Source organism: Bos grunniens, chromosome 19 (assembly GCF_055505025.1).
Source record: "Bos grunniens cultivar Pamir isolate PY7600 chromosome 19, Bosgru_T2T1.0, whole genome shotgun sequence".
Classification (NCBI taxonomy): domain Eukaryota; kingdom Metazoa; phylum Chordata; class Mammalia; order Artiodactyla; family Bovidae; genus Bos; species Bos grunniens.
This window is the reverse complement of record NC_141183.1, coordinates 36050274-36064796: the sequence shown is the minus strand read 5'-3', so window position 1 is coordinate 36064796 and position 14523 is coordinate 36050274. Positions and strand designations below refer to the sequence as shown.

Below are 14523 nucleotides of genomic sequence, written 5' to 3'. Positions count from 1 at the left end.
TAAAGATGAGGACTAGGATAGAGGGAATCCCAAAGACATAAACAATGGTCAGTTGCCCTTCAGCATGATAGGGAAAGACCACTGCAGGGGAGGTGATGCAAATTGAGATTTGAGGGATAAGTAGGCATTTGCTAGAGGAAAAATGCAGTAAAAATATTTTTAAGAGAACAAGGAATAAACAGCGCAGAGGAGCAGAAAAAAAAAAAAAAAAAACATGTCCTTTGGGGAACCACAACTAGTTCAAATAGCATTTGGCTTGAAGTAGGGAAGCTAAACTGTGAAGCACTTATAAATCAGGTTAAGGAGAATGGCCTTCACTTTATCAATACTACAGAGTCACTGAACGATTTTAAGCAGTAGTGTAAATGCAGTGGCTCAGCAGTAAAGGGTCTGCCTGCAATGCAGGAGCCCCAGAAGACACCGGTTCAATCCCTGGATCGGGAAGATCCCCTGGAGATGGGAATGGCAGCCCACTCCAGTATTCTTGCCTGGCAAATCCCATGGACAGAGGAGCCTGGTGGGCTACAGTCCATGGGGTCACAGAGAGTCAGACACAACTGATCATAAAGCACATGTCATACATGTCCATCCCCAACTCCCTAACTATCCCTTCCCCACATCCTTCCCCCCTGCAACCGTAAGTTCGTTCTCTGAGTCTCTCTTTTGTAACTTCATTTGTATCATTTCTTTTTAGATTCCACATATAAGGGATGTCATACAATATTTCTCCTCTGTCTGACTTACTTCACTCAGTATGACAATTAAAAATAATTTCTTTAGCCTTCCATTATGCTCACACTAGGTTAGGTCTTCGACCTCATGCTGCTAAAGCATCATATACTCTTTTACAGTACTCATCATAGTTGCACTTCTCATCATTTCTCCAATGTTTGTCTTCTGCCGTCACACTATAAGTAAACCCTGTGAGATCAGAGATTGGGTTCCACGAGTCTGTTTGTCCCCAGTATTGTATACCCAGTACTTAGCACAGTTCCTGGCATAGCAAGTAATAACCAAAGGAACCAGTGTCCTGTAGGTCAATGGATATGGCCCAAGACAGGTCTGGGCTAGAGAGGTAAATGTGAGAATTATCATCATATTGGTGGTTAAGTCGTTGTGTCCGACTCTTGCGATCCCACGGACTGTAGCCCACCAGGCTCCTCTGTCCATGGGATTCTCCAGGCAAGAATACTGGAGTGGGTTGCCATTTCCTTCTTCAGGGGATCTTTCCCACCCAGGAATTGAACCTGGGTCTCCTGCATTGCAGGCAGATTCTTTATCGACTGAGCTATGAGGGAATTCCATCAGCACATTAGACATAGTGAAAGCTATAAGAGAAAATTAGATGTCTAGAGAAAAGTGACTTAGAAATGAATTGGATCCATGATAGAACTCTCAACTACAACAGTATTTAAAGGACTGGCAGGGAATTCCCTGATGGTCCAGTGGTTAGGACTCTGCACTTCCACTGCAGGGGACACCAGTTACTTATTTTTTGGGCTACACCGCATAGCATGTGGGATCTTAGTTCCCAGACCAAGGATCAAACTTGTGTCCCCTGCATTTCTGCATTGTAAGCACGATATCTTAACCACTGGACGACCAGGGAAGTCTTAAGGAGGCACCAGTTAAATCCCTGGTCCAAGAATTAAGATGCTATGTGCCACGCAGTGCAGCCAAAAATTACAAAATAAAAAAGTAAATGAAGGGCTGGCAAAAGAAGAGGTGCGTTCAAGAGTACCTGAGACAGAAAGAACATCAGTAACTAAGGCGGCAGAAATGCTAAAGTGATTAGACTATCAGCATTGATTCTGATGGGGCTTCCCACGTGGCACTAGTGGTAAAGAGCCTGCCTGCTAATGCAGGAGACTTTAGAGATACAGGTTCGATCCCTGGGTTGGGAAGATCCCCTGGAGGAGGAAATGGCAACCCATTCCAGTATTCTTGCCAGGAGAATCCCCATGGACAGAGGAGCCTGATCGGCTACGGTTCCTAGGTCACAAAGAGTCGGACGTGGCTGAGTGACCTAGCACACAGTGTGGTGATTCTGATAAGGAGTGCTGCTGCTGCTGCTGCTAAGTCGCTTCAGTCATGTCCGACTCTGTGCGACCCCATAGACGGCAGCCCACCAGTGTTCCCCATCCCTGGGATTCTCCAGGCAAGAACACTGGAGTGGGTTCTGATAAGGAGTAGAGTGGGAGAATCAGAGAAATTAAATTATCAGGAGGGCTGGCTATCAGACTAAAAAGTTTGGTTTTGGATCCTGAAGCCACAGGAGTGTCAGAATTTTGTTTTGGAAATGGCACCATCATAACTTCCAAGCATCTGGCAGCATCAGTCCTCTCAGATTTGACTTGTATTCTTTTTCATCTGCTCCTATCATTGTCCAGAATGGCCAAGGATGAGAGTTGGAAAACAGGGGACAGCATTTCAGAAGGGGGATGGCATGTGCAGAAGGCCTACAGGGGAGAGTACAATGCATCTGAGGGACTGGAAGGAGACTAATATGGACAGAACTGACTTCAAGAGGACACAAGGCTGGAATAATGTTTCAGATGATGGAGGTTTGGGCCAGAGCCTGGAGGGACTGGCAAGAGGTTTGGACTTTGTGCTGAGAGCAGTGGGAACTGTGACTGGATTTTCAGCAGACTTGCCTTTAGGTGATATTATTTTAGCTGGACTATACAAGATGTGCAAGACCTGTCAACAGAATGCCACAACCTGCCTTAGGATTTTTTTTTTTTTTTTTGCTATACCATGTAGTATGTGGGATCTTAGTTCCTAGCCAGGGATTGAACCCGCTGCCCCTGCAGTGGAAGCATGGAGTCTTAACCATGGACCGCCAGGGAAGTCTTGCCTTAGAACTTCTAAGAGAGTTTGGGAGGAAGATAGAAAGATGGATAGATTGATAGATAGCTAGAGAGATACGAAAAATGGGGATTAAATGAAAGTTTACAGATTGAATGTTGAGACTTGCCCCAGACTCCCTCTTCACCCAGCTCTGTGTACAATCAGATTTATACCCTCCAGGCAGGAGTTTGGAAGCATCTCTTCTGGGAAATCTGATCAGACAAGGAAAAAGACCTAAGGGTTCTGACATTAGGGGTTCCTCAAGGAAATGGCCTCATGAATCACCCTATAGTAAAAGTTCGAAGTCCACATGCCTCTCTACCTCCTATACAGACACAATCACAGTTGCTGATCAGTACCTCAGTGTATAGATCTTAAATATGAGCAGACAGCTGAGGATTACCAGACATTTGAGAAAAGTCTTTAAACGAAAGACAAAGACTAAACAAACAGAGAAAGAAAAAAAAAGCATAGAGGAAATAAAGACTATGCAAGAAGGAAAACACTATTTTAAAAACCTATGAATATTCTCAGACAAGAAAAGGACATTTATCCATGAAACAAAAACAGAACATTCTTTAAATGCAGAGAACAAAAGAGAGCTCTTAGAAATTAGAAACATAAAAGCAAAAATAAAAACTCAATAGGAGGTATGTAATATATGGCATGATAAATATAATTAACACTACTGTGTGTTACATATAGAGCTTCCCTGGAGGCTCAGTGGTAAAGAATCTACCTGCCAATGCAGGAGACTTGAGTTTGATCCCTTGGTTGGGAAGATTCCCTGGAGAAGGAAGTGGCAACCCACTCCAGTATTCTTGCTTGGAGAATGCCATGAACAGAGGAGCCTGGTGGCCTATAGTCCATAGAGTCGCAAAGAATTGGACACAACTGAAGTGACTTAGCGCAGCACAGCACTTCAACTCTCTAGACACCATACAACCTGTTTCTTACAATTTACACATTTATGTCACCTGCTTATCCTTGTCCAGTGTCTAAATCATGACCATTTAACCAATGGTTATTCCACAAAAGGAATAATAAGTCACCATTGAAAGCGACGATGTATTTAATAGCATGGGAAGATGTTTCTGGCTTATTGTTAAATGAAAAATGTTTGCAAAAGAGTATGATCCAGTAAAACCACACACACTTAACTAATTATATGTATGTTTATATGTATACATATACATTGAAAAAAGTCTAAGGAATTGATACCAAAAGGTTAAGAGTAATGATGTAAGTACGGCTATGGATTCTATTTTTATCAGTTCAGTTCAGTCACTCAGTCGTGTCCAACTCTTTGTGACCCCATGGACTCCAGCAAGCCAGGCCTCCCTGTCCATTACCAACTCCCAGAGTTTACTCAAACTCATGTCCATTAAGTTGGTGATACCATCCAACCATCTCATCCTCTGTTATCCCCTTCTCTTCCTGCCTTCAATCTTTCCCAGCATCAGGGTCTTTTCCAATGAGTTAGTTCTTCACATCAGGTGGCCAAAGTATTGGAGTTTCAGCTTCAGCATCAGTCCTTCCAATGAATATTCAGGACTGATTTCCTTCAGGATGGACTGGTTGGATCTCCTTGCAGTCCAAGGGACTCTCAAGAGTCTTCTCCAACACCACAGTTCAAAAGCATCAATTCTTAGATGCTCAGCATTCTTTATGGTCCAACTCTCACATCCATACATGACTACTGGAAAAACCATAGCTTTGACTAGACAGACCTTTGTTGGCAAAGTAATGTCTCTGCTTTTTAATATGCTGTCTAGGTTGGTCATAACTTTTCTTCCAAGGGGCAAGCGTCTTTTAATTTCAAGGCTGCAGTCACCATCTGCAGTGATTTTGGAGCCCTAAAAAATAAAGTCTCGGGACTTGCCTGGTGGTCCAGTGGCTAAGACTCTGAGCTCCCAATGCAGGGGGCCTGGGTTCGATCCCTGGACAAGGAGCTAGATCCCACATGCAGCAACTAAGACCCAGTGCAGCCAAATTAAAATAAATAAATGATTAAAAAAAAAAAAAAGTCTCTCACTGTTTCCACTGTTTCCCCATCTATTTTCCATGAAGTGATGGGACCAGATGCCATGACCTTAGTTTTCTGAATGTTGAGTTTTAAGCCAACTTTTTCACTCTCCTCTTTCACTTTCATCAAGAGGCTCTTTAGTTCTTCTTCACTTTCTGCCATAAGGGTGGTGTCATCTGCATATCTGAGGTTATTGATATTTCTCCTGGCAATCTTGATTCCAGCTTGTGCTTCATCCAGCCCAGCATTTCTCATGATGTGTTCTGCATATAAGTTAAATAAGCAGGGTGACAATATGCAGCCTTGACGTGCTCCTTTCCCACATTTGAAACCAGTCTGTTATTCCATGTCCAGTTCTAACTGTTGCTTCTTGACTTGCATACAGATTTCTCAAGTAGCAGGTCAGGTGGTCTGTTATTCCCATCTCTTGAAGAATTTTCCACAGTTTATTGTGATCCACACAGTCAAAGGTTTTGGCATAGTCGATAAAGCAGAAATAGATGTTTTTCTGGAATTGTCTTCCTTTTTCGATGATCCAGTGGATGTTGGCAATTTGATCTCTGGTTCCTCTGCCTTTTCTAAAACCAGCTTGAACATCTGGAAGTTCACGGTTCATGTACTGTTGAAGCCTGGCTTGGAGAATTTTGAGCATTCCTTTGCTAGCATGTGAGATGAGTACAATTGTGCAGTAGTTTGAACATTCTTTGGCATTGACTTTCTTGGGGATGGCCACTGCTGAGTTTTCCAAATTTGCTGGCATATTGAGTGCAGCACTTTCACAGCATCATCTTTTAGGATTTGAAATAGCTCAACTGGAATTCCACCACCTCCACTAGCTTTGTTCATAGTGATGCTTCCCAAGGCCCACTTGACTTCACATTCCAGGATGTCTGGCTCTAAGTAATCACACCATCATGATTATACTTACTTACTTACAAAAAAGTAAGTATACAAAACTATACTTTTTTTGTATAGTTCTTTTGTGTATTCTTGCCACCTATTCTTAATATCTTCTGTTTCTGTTGGGTCCATACCATTTCTGTCCTTTATTGTACCCATCTTTGCATGAAAAGTTCCCTTGGCATTTCTAATTTTCTTGAAGAGATCTCTAGTCTTTCCCATTCTATTGTTTTCCTCTACTGCTTTGCATTGATCACTGAGGAAGCCTTTCTTATCTCGTCTTGCTATTCTTTGGAACTCTGCATTCAAATAGGTATATCTTTCTTTTTCTCCTTTGCCTTTTGCTTCTCTATTTTTATATGCCCCTTCAAACTTCTCTACAACAAACCTGCATGACTTGTAATAAAATAGTATGAAAGTGGGAAATGAGTCTGTTTGCCTTCTTGTCTCCATGGGTCCTAAAGGTTTATTTTAGTTCTACTAAACTGAAAATAAAGACTTTGTGACTTTTGAAAAAGAAAAAGCACTCCCTAGCTGCATGGATTTTTTTTTAAAGTTGGGGCGAGTGGTCCTTCCTGCTGCTGCTGCTAAGTCGCTTCAGTCGTGTCTACCCCATAGACAGCAGCCCACCAGGCTCCCCCGTCCCTGGGATTCTCCAGGCAAGAACACTGGAGTGGGTTGCCATTTCCTTCTCCAATGCATGAAAGTGAAAAGTGAAAGTGAAGTGGCTCAGTCGTGTCCGACTCCCAGCGACCTCATGGACTGCAGCCCACCAGGCTCCTCCATCCATGGGATTTTCCAAGCAAGAGTGCTGGAGTGGAGTGCCATTGCCTTCTCCAGTGGTCCTTCCTAGTGTCCCTGAAATGCGGCCACCAGGTGGCAGCCTGCTCCATCTATTGAGTTGGTAGGCCTGGCTCAGTCTTAAATTCCGTAAGCCCAGGCCAGATGTGGCAGGCCTTTGTCCAGATCCCAAACCTGACCAACAAGCCTGATGCGCAAGCTGATCCCTTCCCTTCTTTTTCTATATACCACAGGCCAGAGTCAGTACTCCGGTCTATTGAGGGTAAAAGTCATCTTTTTGTTTAGTCATTGAGTTGTGTCCGACTCTTTTGTGAACCCATGGACTGTAGACTGCTAGGCTCCTCTGTCCATGAGATTTCCCAGGCAAGAATGCTGGAGTGGGTGGCCACTTCCTCCTCCAGGGGATCTTCCCCACCCAGGGACTGAACATGCTCTCCTGCATTGGCAGGCGAGTTCTTTACCACTGAGCCATCAGGGAAGACCAGAAATCATCTTAGGCCCACTTTTACCCCCAGGAGCAACATCCATTGACCAGAATGCTGAGGGAGGGGAGCTGAAGCTTACGGAATCCTCAATTCTTCTACCCAAAACCACATCAACATACAGGAGGAATTCTCATTTATTTTTCACGCTTAACAAGGAGGTGGGAAGGCCTGCCTCTTCCTCACTTCTGCTCTTTCTATCTGGGAATATTCACCTCTGACCCTCCTTCCCTTCCTTCAGGGAGGCTTTGGTCAGTGGAGACAGTCTCTAAGGAGTGTTCAGTTTGTGGGGATGGAGAAGCTGAAACAGCGATCCCCCAGGGGTGCCATCACTTTCCTGCCAACTCCCTCATCGCCTCTCCTTCAAATCGAAAGCAGTGCCAGCCCTCAGCTTCCGTCAGATCTTGGGCTCCGAGGGCCTTGTACAAGTCCATAGCCCTCTTGTTCCAGTCCAGGACTGCCAGGCGTAACTGGGAGCAGCCCTTATCCAAAGCCACCTGTGAGAGAAGACACTGCTCACTTTCCTGGGGTCAAAAAGGAAGACTTTCTCACCCTCCATTCAACCCAGGTGCCTCCCATACAGCTCGGCTTTGCCAGGGCCCAGCTCCTAGTGCCATTCCTCTCCTCACCTCAGCCACTTTTTTGATTATTTTGGAACCAATCCCTTGACCTGATGTGGGGAGAAAAAACAAGGATTGTCTGAGTTGAAGAGGAGCAGCAAAGGTCATAAGCTAGGATTAAGAGACATGGTCCCTTCATGGGTTGCTTTTCTCCCATCCTGCCCTCTTCCCAGTACCTCGATATTCTGGCTTCACATAGATGTCTTCTAGATAAATATTTCGTCCCTTCCATGTGCTGTAGCTGAAGTAATACAGCCCATAGCCCACCACACAGGGCCCTGCGAGAGAAAAAAAAGAAGGATCAGGCCTCTGGGCACCTGGGGGAGAGACCTTTGAGGCTGATTGGAGAGGGCACCTCTAAAGTCGGGGTATTCTTACCCTGTGGCTCCCCTGGTGCAGAAAGAATCTCTGCCACCAAACAGTGATAGAAAGGAGTCTCTCCAAAGCCATCTGCTCTCAGGGCTGCAGAGATCGGGTTTGGGATAAAGAGATAGAGAAAGAAGGATTGGGTGTGTGCCCAGCCTGTAGTTATTGCCTGGGGAGCCCATCCTTCATTTCCTCCCCAGCTTCCATCAGGACTCAGGAGTTGGGTCCCTACCTTCTTCACTGATCTTCACTTGGTCTGAGAGTTTCTCGTACTCAGCGAGTTCCTACAGCGCGGGGGCAGAGGCTAGATGAAGGCAGGAGGGCCTCGCTGCTCCCTCAAGCAAGACCTCAGGGCGCGCTCCTCCCTCTGCTCCCACTTCCTCTTCCTCCACGCCCCCCACCCCAGCCACTCTGACGCCCCTCTTTGGACCCTGGTTTCCAGCCAGCAGCCCTCACCCGAATCAGCCTCAGGATATTTCCACAATCTCCCTCCTTGGCTTCTCGGATCATCACGAAAGCCATCCTGTTCCCCAACGTCAGGGACCGCCTGTTCCCCAACGTCAGGGACCGAAGTCCAGGATCCCCACTTCCGTTCTGCAGGAAGGGGAGACGAGCAATTCGGACCCTTTAAGGGGCCTACAAATTCCGATCCCCGAAAGCCCCAGGAATGGCGGGGAGCTAGGCGGTGGGGGCTCCGGGGGCTGGGAAGCTGAAGCCCGATTCTGGCTACTGCGGAGAGAGAGGTAGGACGAAGTGGTCCTCACTGTCTGGGCGCCCCTAATTTCGGCCCCCGCCAGCGCGCACCTGCCAGCCAATCAGCTTGCAGAACGGGTATGTCCCCACCCCCGTCCCCCGTCCCCCCTCCCCCAACTCTGCCCCACCATGGCCGAGTCTCGTGACCAGGCCCGTGGGCAGGGGTCAAGGCTGTACTGCAGAGGCTTTCTCTTCCGAGTTATCTGGGTGTTCCAGCCTGCAGTGGAGAAACCCCACGGCTCCAAAGTTACCTCTTTCTTTAACTGAAGAGTGCAGTGATTATCTGCTCTTCCCTTCGCTCAAATTCACCCATTCCAGCCCACCCAGACTCCAGACTCGGGGTGAGCCCCAAGACCTCCAGCTCTTTCCTACTGGCTCAAAGTGTGACTTCTTCTGGGGGCATTTATATTTTTAAATGGGTGAGGGAGAGAGGGATGAATTTCTATTGGTAAATGTTTAGGCGTTGTGATAAACGGATAAGAAGATAACGGGGTGGGAGGCAGAACTCCTAGTATCCACTGAATCACACTCGGAGATAACCCCTCCCTAGAAGGCAAGCCTCAGAGGCCTGGGAAAACACCGAGGGAGGAGCTCAGAGCAGATACCAGGCTTTGAATCTGCACTATCTCCATTCACCCTCCTTCACATTGAACCCAGAAAGTAGGTATTATTTTTCACATTTTGCAGACAGGACACTTCAGCACACTGGTGGGGTGACTCACCCACAGCCAGCCAGCTGGTGTTTGGGATTCCATGTCTCAGCTCTAGACCTTATAGAAGATGCTACTTGGGTAGCCCGGCAGGATTGTTTCTAGATCTCGTGTTTGTCATCAAGGCAGCCTCTGCAGGTAGGCTTGGAGGACCCAGGAAGGAGAGTGCAAGTGAGGTGTCCTCTCCCAGCTCATAAACTTGCCCAGCAATGGGGGAGGGTAGTAGAGAAACTCTGTTCCTCACTCCATTTGTCCTCAGAGGGGCCAGAGGGTCAGTGGCCCCGTCTCCTGCCCCCCTTCTTCCCCCAGGGCAACCTTTAACCCTCCAACAACAATGTGGAAGGCTGCCTTCCCCCACGCATTTGCCCCAGAGTCATTGGAGGCTAAAAGAGGACCGCAGCTGATTATGGTGAGCAGAGGTCCACTGGCCATTTGGCACGGGCTACTGCTGCTGCTGTTGCTACCACTTCCAAGCCACGGAGGACCGGCCCTGAGACCTTCTCTCCCCAGCCAGGTGCAGGAGTGGGACAGGGTGCTATGCCCTGCATGTGTTTCAGTGAGCTACGCTGGGGCTTTGCCCTCTTCTTTGCTTTCCTCCTCTGGCCTGGTAGCAATGCCTCTCCCTCCATCTGTCTCTGGCATGTCCTTATTTCGGCTTACTTTTCTCTTCAACAGACAACTGAAGACTCTCCTGCTCTGCACCTCAGCAATGGTCCTGGACAAGAACCTGTTACCATTATGACCTTTAACCTCACCAAGATCACAAAGTATGAGATTGACCTAATTCTTTGACCTAGTCTCCTGACATCACCCTCTCTCCATCAGCTCCTCTTTTTTTGCTTTATTTAATTGAAGTATAGTTGATTTACAGTGTTGCATTTCTAGGGTACAGCAAAGTGATTCAATTATATATATTTATAAAACATGTTATATATATATATTCTTTTTCAGGTTCTTTTGTATTATGGCTTATTATAAGATACTGAATATAGTTTCCTGTGTTATGCAGTATGACTTGTCGACTCTATTTTATATATAATAGCTTGTATCTGTTAATCCCACACTCCCAATTTATCCCCCCACCTTTTGCTCTTTGGTAGCTGTGAATTTGTTTTCTATGACTGTGACTTGGTTTTGCAAATAAGTTCATTTGTATCAGTTTTTAAATTCCACATGTAAGTGATAGCATATGGTATTTATCTTTCTGTCTGATTTACTTCATTTAGTATGATAATCTCTAGGTCCGTCCAGGTTGCATTGTTTCATTCTTTTTATGGCTGAATAATATTCCATTGTGTGTGTGTGTATACCATGTATATATGTATATAATTATGTATGTATGTCCATGTATGTATATACCATGTCTTCTTTATCCATTCCTCTGTTGATGGACCTTTAGATTGCTTCCAAGTCCTGGCTATTGTAAACAGTGCATCAGTCCCTCTCTTTTCCTTGTCTCTCTGTCCTCTACCTGAACTCCTCCTCCCTCAACCTCAAGTCTATGCTCAAAGCGCACGCCCCCTACACAGTCCTTCCTCTCGTGTCCTTCCAGAATCTCCTCCTCTTTTGAGTTTCGGACTTGGGATCCAGAGGGAGTCATTTTTTATGGTGATACCAACCCAAAGAATGACTGGTTTATGCTGGGGCTTCGGGATGGCAGGCCTGAAATCCAGCTTCGTAATCACTGGGCTCAGCTTACAGTGAGTGCTGGACCCCGGCTGGACGATGGGAAGTGGCACCAGGTAAGCTAGATTTGGTCCTGAGGGAGGCATATCTTGAGCTGGTCTGAGGGAGGGAACGGAACCAAGTCATTAGGCATCCCTCTGCCATTATCACCACATTGAATCCACACAGGAGCCCTGTGAAGTGGCTATTCTTGTCCGCATTTTTTTCAGAAGGGAGTTCTGAGGCTTAGTCAGTGACAGGTGACAGGTCCAGAGTGAGCTGGGAGTACCAGCTCACCCTTCAAGTACATATTCTTTCTGCCAGACTAGACTGCCTCTCTTAGGTTCCAGGTTTGGTTTGGTTTGGTTTTGGTTGATGGTTGTTCAGCAGTTAGTTGTGATTTGGGATAATTGTGATAGGAAGTGAGCTCGAGTCCTTCCACTCTGCCATCTTCAGTATGGCATATTCTAGATCACCTCTGAATAAAGCAGTAAATAATAAATCAGGCTCCAGGGACCTCTGATTCCTCTTCTCTTTTTCTTCTCGCAGATGGAAGTGAAGATCCATGGGGATTCCTTGCTACTCAGGGTGGATGGGGTGGAGGTGCTGCGTCTGAGACAGGTCTTTGGGCAACAGGCCAACAATTCCCAGCTCATCATGAGGATTGCACTGGGAGGACTGTTGTTCCCTGCCTCTGACCTCCGGTTGCCGGTAACTGCATCCCAGGGTCAGGAACCGTGACCAAAGCTGATAAAGCATTGCTGGCTGGGTGGCCATAGGGATCTGAATCTACACATTTCAAGGAGAGGGGATAGGGTGAGAGATGCATGGGGGAGGGCAAATGCTTGGGTCTTAGAGGGGAATAAACAGGGTGGGGAGGCTGAGACTGGGGCTCAGATATCCTGATTCCAACATCCTCTGCATCTTCCCTCCCGCCATGGGCTCCAGCTGGTCCCTGCCCTGGATGCCTGCCTGCGCCAGGATGACTGGCTGGACCAACAGGCCCAGACCTCGGCATCTGTCCCCACTAGTGTCAGAAGCTGTGCTGTAGAGTCTCAACCTGGAATATTCTTCCCTCCAGGGACGGGTGCAGAATTTGGTCTCCAAGGTAAAGGCTATTTTTCCCTCCATGACCAGCTCTGTGTCCATCTCCCTCCACCACTAGCCCCTTCTCTCCATGAATCCCTAGCCTTAAGACCTCAAGAGGATCATTTCTCCCCCAAGAAATTCCTCGGCCTCATGTAGAGCCCTGGGCTTTCTCCTTGGACCTGGCACTCCAGCTGGCAGCAGGTTCAGGCCGCCTCCTTGCTCTTGGGACACCAGAAAACCCTTCTTGGCTCAGCATCCACCTCCAAGATCAAGTAAGGCGGGGGATGCTGCCTGTACTCAGTGGCGCCTAGGAGCAATGGGAGAAAAGGGAATTCCGAAATGTCAACAGTATGAAGGCTTCGGGAGGTGGGGGGGTGTGTGCAGAGACACATATTAAAGCTGCTCACAGCAAGCAAATGACCTTTACTTAGATTATATATTTTCTTGGGGGTGGGTATGGTTTTATAGAAGGCCAAGACAAGAGAGCTGAGGCAGGACTGAGGTGGTGGGAATGGCCAGAGATGGATAGACTGGATAGACATAGATAGTGTGGCTGAGAGGAAGAATCCAGGCAGCCAGGGATGGGGCTACGAGGAGTGGGTGCAATTTGTTCTTCCCTCCCGCACTTATGTCCCTTCCCACACACTCTGCAGAAAGTGGTGTTGTCTTCTGGGTCGGGGCCAGGGCTGGATCTGCCCCTCATCTTGGGGCTCCCTCTTCAGCTGAACTTGACTGTGTCCGGGGTGGTTTTGAGCCAGGGGGCAAAGAAGGAGATCCTTGCTCTGCCTCCCACGGGCCCTGGCTCCCTCCTTGATCTCTGGGTCCAGCCGCACGGGCGTCTCTTCCTAGGGGCTTTGCCAGGTAAGAATGAGCAGTGGTGAAGATCTCAGCACACCATGGGAAACGGCTAAGGGCAGGGGGAGAAGCGGGAAGGGGCACATTTTTAGGGGAAGGAAACCTCTGGGAGGGAAGAGGAGAAGAGAGAGAATAAGTGGGTAGTGGGAGGAAGTGCTTTCAAATATTTAAGTTGGAGAACTGAAAAAGTGGGGAGGAGCTTCTGGATCCAGGTCCCCCCACCCTCAATGTCCCCTCCATGCTCCCTCTCTCTAGGAGAGGCCACTTCTGCCTCCTTTTGCTTGGATGGCCTTTGGGCACAAGGCCAGAGTCTGGACATGGACCGGGCCCAGAGCAGAAGCCTGAACATCTGGACTCACAGCTGTCCGCAGAACCCAGGCAATGGCAGTGACACGACCCATTAAATCCCCACCTAAGAACCTCCTTTGAATGTTACTCCTTCATTTATTCAGCAAATGCTTACAGTGTGTCTGCAATGTGCCAGGCACTGTGCTGAGCACTGAGTCATACTAAGGAGCCAAACTAACCCTGCTTCCTGTCCTCTCGGTGCTGTGGTCCCCTGGGGGAGGCAGGCATCCATCAAAGACTAACAAGTGAGTAGATAATTGGAAACTATGATAAGTACCGTAAAGGAGCAGTCAGAGAACTGAGAAAGCTCAAGGGCCAGTGGCCTTGACCTACACTAGGGATCAAGGAGGGCTTCCTAAGGAAATGATGACTTCCTAGGCTGAGACCCCAGTAACAGCACCACAGACACACACCCAAATACCAGTCACCTTCTGGGATCCAGGAACCCACCTCCCTCTCCAGCAGCATCTGCCTTGGAACTTGAGCTTTGTTGCTCTGAGGCTGGTTCCCAGAAATCAGGAGGGAAGGGAAGACATGGGATTTTTCTTGTCCTTTAGTCAGGCCGCTGCTGTCCCAGACAGGAGCAGCAGGGGGTGTGAGTGGGTCACAGAGAGATGGTGGCCCTCTGGGACAAGGGGTGGAGGCAGCAGGGAGAAAGAAAAAGGGGTTGGGGGGCGGGTGCGAGCAGAGGGAGAAAGACGCCTCTATCTCTCCTCGTCTTGGCCCACTAGCTTTGTTCCCAGAAGAATTTGTCTTTACTCCATTAAACAAGAACTGGCTTGTGCTGGTCCCACCTGGAAAGAACAGACAGATTCAGGAGTATCTCTGCCTTCAAAGAATATATGGAGACCTAGCCCTCAGCCCCCAGACCCCTGGAGATTCCTGGTACCTCATCTCCTCCTTGGGGTACTCTCCTGCCTCAGTCCCCAGCTCCCCTGGAAACTTCATTCCCATCCCCCATCTCCAGATCCCATGGGGATCTCAGTGTCCCAGCTTCCTAGGTTACGAGGATCTGCCTACCAGTAACCCAGGCAACAGGGTGAGTCACTCATTGGACC

At 47.7% G+C, this 14523-nt stretch overlaps 2 protein-coding genes across 6 annotated transcripts; one reads left to right on the top strand and one right to left on the bottom strand.

Annotated features, from left to right (window-relative positions):
• Positions 1–7178: 7178 nt before the first annotated feature.
• SAT2 (spermidine/spermine N1-acetyltransferase family member 2) lies at positions 7179–8862 on the bottom strand. Its single transcript, XM_086359170.1, has 6 exons — positions 8502–8862; positions 8278–8329; positions 8058–8141; positions 7856–7957; positions 7689–7729; positions 7179–7556 (listed from the first exon to the last, which is right to left on the bottom strand). The coding sequence occupies exons 1-6, from the start codon at positions 8565–8567 to the stop codon at positions 7389–7391; spliced, it is 513 nt and encodes a 170-aa protein (XP_086215296.1). The 5' UTR covers positions 8568–8862; the 3' UTR covers positions 7179–7388.
• Positions 8631–13540, top strand: SHBG (sex hormone binding globulin). 5 transcript variants are annotated; one of them, XM_086359130.1, is made up of 10 exons: positions 8631–8876; positions 9486–9646; positions 9818–10022; positions 10184–10275; positions 11061–11250; positions 11723–11884; positions 12122–12281; positions 12398–12534; positions 12916–13123; positions 13373–13540. In XM_086359130.1, exons 3-10 carry the CDS (start codon positions 9843–9845, stop codon positions 13519–13521), a joined length of 1278 nt encoding a protein of 425 aa, XP_086215256.1. In that variant the 5' UTR covers positions 8631–8876; positions 9486–9646; positions 9818–9842; the 3' UTR covers positions 13522–13540. The 5 variants fall into 5 exon arrangements, with proteins under 5 accessions (XP_086215256.1, XP_086215257.1, XP_086215255.1 ...); XM_086359129.1 differs by lacking the exon at positions 8631–8876 and adding an exon at positions 8995–9139; XM_086359131.1 differs by lacking the exon at positions 9486–9646.
• The last annotated feature ends 983 nt before the right edge of the window (positions 13541–14523 follow it).

Excerpts from the sequence above, each read along its gene's own strand:
- SHBG (XM_086359131.1), top strand. The coding sequence starts at position 9,843 with ATGTGGAAGGCTGCCTTCCCCCACGCATTTGCCCCAGAGTCATTGGAG. Across the intron at positions 10,023-10,183 it reads GACCTTCTCTCCCCAGCCAG|ACAACTGAAGACTCTCCTGC; the intron begins GTGCAGGAGTGG and ends TCTCTTCAACAG. Across the intron at positions 12,282-12,397 it reads TGCAGAATTTGGTCTCCAAG|AAATTCCTCGGCCTCATGTA; the intron begins GTAAAGGCTATT and ends TTCTCCCCCAAG.
- SAT2 (XM_086359170.1), bottom strand. The coding sequence starts at position 8,567 with ATGGCTTTCGTGATGATCCGAGAAGCCAAGGAGGGAGATTGTGGAAAT. Across the intron at positions 8,142-8,277 it reads AGTGAAGATCAGTGAAGAAG|CCCTGAGAGCAGATGGCTTT; the intron begins GTAGGGACCCAA and ends CGATCTCTGCAG. Across the intron at positions 7,557-7,688 it reads TAATCAAAAAAGTGGCTGAG|GTGGCTTTGGATAAGGGCTG; the intron begins GTGAGGAGAGGA and ends CTTCTCTCACAG.